We start from the raw sequence: 5,002 nt of genomic DNA on the forward strand, positions 1-5,002 counted from the left end.
CGGAAAATCAACTAACGACTGGAGACGTAACAGATTGTTTTAATGTGTGCAAGTTGATGTGTAGTCTCCTTCTTTGTGTCAAACTCAACCAAAGTTAAGGAAACTAAGGTTTCTGATCCTCAATACATTTTCTGGCAAGTCTCCAATTATCTTGCAGTTCCTACCCATCATTGTAAAGAAAGTTAGTGAATCTTAAAACACCACAGTAATAAGATTAAGCTAAAAATACTGACAAGTTTATCTTACAGATTACATATGATTTTATTTGCCATAAGATTCTTGATTTACCCATGCTTCAGTATTTAAGTTCCAAAATGGATCTTTCCATGGGTAATGAATCTTTGTTCAAAGGAGGATTCTTTGACAAGTTCTGAATTATAATGTTAGACTTGCTATACATACTACCTCAAGACCCATCTCTACTGTTAGTCTTAACTGTTTCTGAGACCTTATCAAATATATCTCATAACTAAAAGTAATCTTAGTGATAGAATGATGTTAATCAACATAAACTGGAGCTATTTACCTTTCTGTAACCAGGTTCATTGTACTTTTTTCAGACGTGATCATGTTACTGTTGTATCTTGAAAATCTGTTACCAAACACGTATTTCTGACATTTTCTTAATAGGTATCATTGATAAACTCTATGTTTTGTCCACTCTTTAAAAATTCTGTATTGCTAGAAAATTTAGTACTGACATTTTTCCTTCTGAAATCATATCAGCATCTGTGAAATTGTGTATATATGTCATCTTACTTAGTTTCAGTACTTTGATTTCTTTAGATACAATTTATCCAGATATGATCCCAGAACCAGACTACAGTGACTCGGAAGAAGATAAAGATAGAAAAGGCCATCAATCCCGATCAAGAGCTAGATCAACCAGTGGGATTCACTATAGTGAAGAAGGTTTGATTTTGCCCAAGAAGCCTGCTAATCCTTGTCTTGAATCATCTGAGAGACAAAATCTTCATAGGGAACTCCTTTTCAACCAGAGAATGTGAGAATTCCTCTCTTACTTTGACTGTAGATAATCAGTTACATGTTTTTATTTTTTACTTTTGACTTTGGTTTAATAAGACATATTTTAGTAAAAAATTAACAAACCTTTGCATATCATTCACGAAATTAGATGTCATTACTGAGACTATATCCATCATCAAAAATGGTCTTCAATGAAAGAAGGTAGATTTCCTCATTCTATGAATAGAAGAACAAAAAAATAGTGAGCATTTTGTTGTTCTCTATAGAGGAAGATAGTTATTTAATCCATATCGTGAAGAAAAAGAAAACCATGAAGATTGTACTGATTTTTAAGTAGGAAATACTTGTTTTATTAAATATTTTCATAATGACTCGTGGTGAATGGGGTAGTAATGTCAGTCAATAAGTAGAAAGCATGTGAAGAAAAAGCTGTATAAATGTTGCTGACTTGAAATCAGGGAACACAATAAGAACACAGTTAAGATGAAATGTAGCATCCTTGAGCATGCATTAGTTTTTCAAGATCATCAGCACAACCTTTCATAGGTATAATTTACACGGGCCAGGGAAGCATGACCCCCCCCTCATTTTTTCAGAATTGAGGATTGTTTTCTTCACATTTTAATAGCAGTTAAATGTAATACACTGGGAATAAACAGCCATGTGACTAATGTCATAGTTACCCAAACTCCACTTTTGAAATGAAAGTTATACCCCTGGAGCCTAATAAAAAAACTTGCTTCCTACATGTAAATCTAACTTTAAATGAGAACCAGTCTTCACATCTACTACATTGCGAGTCAAACTTTTGATTTTAAGTTACAAAGCAAGCTGTACACACACAATAAATTAAATTTAAACATCTATATGACATGTTGCACAGAGAACCTAAATATGAATATGTTGTAACATACCTACTCACTAATTATCTACATATTAGAAATAATCCTATGAACCATTACATGATGTTACATATTTTGTATGTCATATTAATGTATGTCAGCATTGATACTTGTTACACATAATTATCATGTAAAAAGCTAGTCCATTGATTTTCAATGGAAAGAAAGTTTGTTGAAACATTCTGAACTTTCTGAAAGATAAATATTGTCATAATTATGACAATGTCAAACATTGAAACTTATGCCTCCTGATGGCTCAGTGGTAAGTCTGAGGACTTGTAGTGCTAGAAATTGGCTTTTCATACCCCAGGTGGGCAGAGCACAGGTAGCCAATTTTGTAGTTTTGTGTTTAGCAACAAACAAACAGATGGCCCACTTATTTATTTTTTGCCAATTTTATAAATATTTTTTATTCTTATTTTATAATAAGTTGTGCTTTACACTGATTTATTATTTAGTTTGTAATAATAATGTTGTTTTTAAAAAGAAAAATATGATGTCAATTTAAAAATTTGTTTTTCAAATGTAAAATTCTTTTAAATATTATGTATACAGAGCAATTCTTTAGAAATATATTTTTATGTGATTAACGTGTGTACTAGAAAATGGTAGTATATACTTAAGCTAAATGACTAATCCAATGCATGTATGTTGTGCATATGTTATTGTATTATCTAGAAAGGGTTACATATGCATACCAAATGAAAAATGTATGCAAGAGACCACATGCAGTTTAATACATTCAACCAGCACATTGACTAATACTAACATGATAGCCACATTTGAGCAGCTAAGACTTTGAATAATCTCACTGTTTGTTTTCCTCAGTTGTTGGTCCAGTAATGTCCTTTTTTCATTTAAAAAGCATTTTAACTAGAAGGTTTTATTATAAACACAGGTGTATTCATTATGTATTGTAATGTAACCTTGTCAAAATCAACTTCATCAAACATTTTCATAAACCAGTTATGCTGGCAGGGTTTAATTAATTAACTTTGAACTAACTTTGGTCAGAGAACATGTTAAATGAACTTGTTATTAGCTATTGAGATTGCACTTGGAGAAAAACTGTGTTAATAACCATCAAAATGTTAATATATTTTATACTATATTTCACCTAGAACTACTAGTAATTTATCCAAACCAGGGTTTGTACTGTAATAAATAATCCTATTAGGCTACCGGTTACAAATATTTGAACTAATTTTTAATAATATATCATCTCTGTATAAATACCAGACTGTATAATAGTGTCTCTAAGTATCTTATATCTTTATATAAGTTAATATATTATTTAACAAGCTTCACTTAGGTCGTGGCCACAAATCTACCATAGTGATTGTGTGTTTAAAAATATTCTCCAAGCCACATTCTGGAATACCATACATGGTGTGCTCTGACCTATATTTTCATAACAATTCCTCAAATCAGAAGCATTTTTTCTCAGCTTTGCACCTGTTCCATTAAAGGCCAAATACACAGAATATCTAGTTTTTAAATGTATCATTTTTTCTAATTAAGCTATTAGATTTTAAAGTACATTTTTTGTTTACATTTTCTCTGTAGGGGGAAGAATGTACTAAACCAGAAAACAGAGCTACAGAAGGCTCTGGCCAAGTTTAAAGATGAGCAGAAGAAAAAAGCAATAGAAGAAGAGAAACAGAATAAACGTACAGCCTTAGAGAAAAAGTTGGAGGAACAGGCCAGTAAGATCAAACAAGTAAGATGTTAGGTTATGTTAAGTTCATTGAATTGTGTTAGCAAAATATTCATGCTTGAAAACATTAAGATGATACAAGTAAGACTTACTGACTTAAGCTACAAAGTCAGACAGGTAAGGAACTGAGAATAATTAGAGAAAAGAAGAAAGAGGATCACAAACACACAAAAGCCAAAGTAGTGACTCAGTCAAGTTAGTAAAAGAAAAGTACAGTATAAAGAATAATGAAAAAAAACAATTAAAAACAAAAAGATCACTACTATGGACTCTTATTTACCCATTAAAAATACATCCTACAAGGTTTGTACTCCTAGAGTCAAATGTACAAGTTATCAGTTTATAAATTTTGCAGAGAAGACTGGAGGATTGAAACCATGTTTCCAAAAAAAAAAACTCCAGAAAAAACAATTTCTAACAAAACATGATACAGTAGATAAAGTACCCTTTAAGATTAAGCTCTTAGTAAAATGTAATAGGTTCCTTGATCCTAAATTCAAAGAGTCTCTCCTGTTTTAATTTTGTAAACCTAAAATGAATAGAAATAATTCTTGACCTTTTTAATTATTATTTTTTTTGTTCGATAGCTTCCATTTTTCTGTCACTTAGTCATTCGAATGCCATTTAATGTGCATGCAATAACCCATGACATTAATTTTATAAAGTCAGGTTTAAGTTGTTGTAGGTTTTTCAGTTATCAGTTTGTATTTCTATGTGATGCTGTAACCCCTGAGATGTAAGCCAAAATGTTGGGTTTGAATAAAATCGTTTTTTTTTTGTAAAGATGGTAAATATGCAAAAGTTATTTTTTTCATAATTACACCATGCCATACATACATTTTACAACTCTCCTACAGTTTGTAACAGACATGCTACAATCTAACTGGTGCTTGCATTAGATACCTAGTAGATGAAAGCAGGGAACTGTCTAGGTTTTATGTTTAGTTTCAAGGTCATGGAGGTTTTTTATTTAATTAAATAAACACTTTCAACTTACCTGCAATCTCATATGTCGGGCAAAACCCAAAGCATGCATATAATATCCTAGGAAGGCAGACAGGGAACTGTCTAGTTTTGACTAAGTTTACATATAAGTAAAGAGCAAAAATATGTGGTATCAGTAGAAAAACATAATACATAAAAAATATGGCCAAGCTAGAAAATAATCAAATTCAAAAATGATGCTTAAAGGTTGTGATATACTAATGAAAAGCCAAGGTAGGTTTTTGATTGTCTTACTGGACTTTGTATTCTTTTAAATGTGATTTTTAAATAAAGTATAGAGCACCTGAATTTGTTTGAGAATTGAAAACCAAGCCTAACAATTCAGTGTGATATCATAACTTGAACATATTTTTTTGCCTATTTCCTTTGTCAGGTTTTATGTATGTATGGG

General features: G+C 31.0%; 1 protein-coding gene across 4 annotated transcripts in view; it reads left to right on the forward strand.

Moving 5' to 3' along the window:
* Nucleotides 1–5,002, forward strand: part of LOC106463905 (protein FAM107B-like) — an 82,212-nt gene that overhangs the window by 72,652 nt on the left and 4,558 nt on the right. For 2 of the 4 annotated variants that reach the window (XM_022391539.1, XM_022391537.1), the window contains 2 exons: nucleotides 787–1,003; nucleotides 3,456–3,609. In XM_022391539.1, the coding sequence (XP_022247247.1) occupies nucleotides 787–1,003; nucleotides 3,456–3,609 (371 nt within the window). The remainder of the gene's footprint in view (nucleotides 1–786; nucleotides 1,004–3,455; nucleotides 3,610–5,002) is intronic. The other 2 variants (XM_022391540.1, XM_022391538.1) reach the window with 1 other exon arrangement.

The sequence above is a fragment of the Limulus polyphemus genome, unplaced genomic scaffold, assembly GCF_000517525.1.
Source record: "Limulus polyphemus unplaced genomic scaffold, Limulus_polyphemus-2.1.2 Scaffold1512, whole genome shotgun sequence".
Classification (NCBI taxonomy): Eukaryota; Metazoa; Arthropoda; class Merostomata; order Xiphosura; family Limulidae; genus Limulus; species Limulus polyphemus.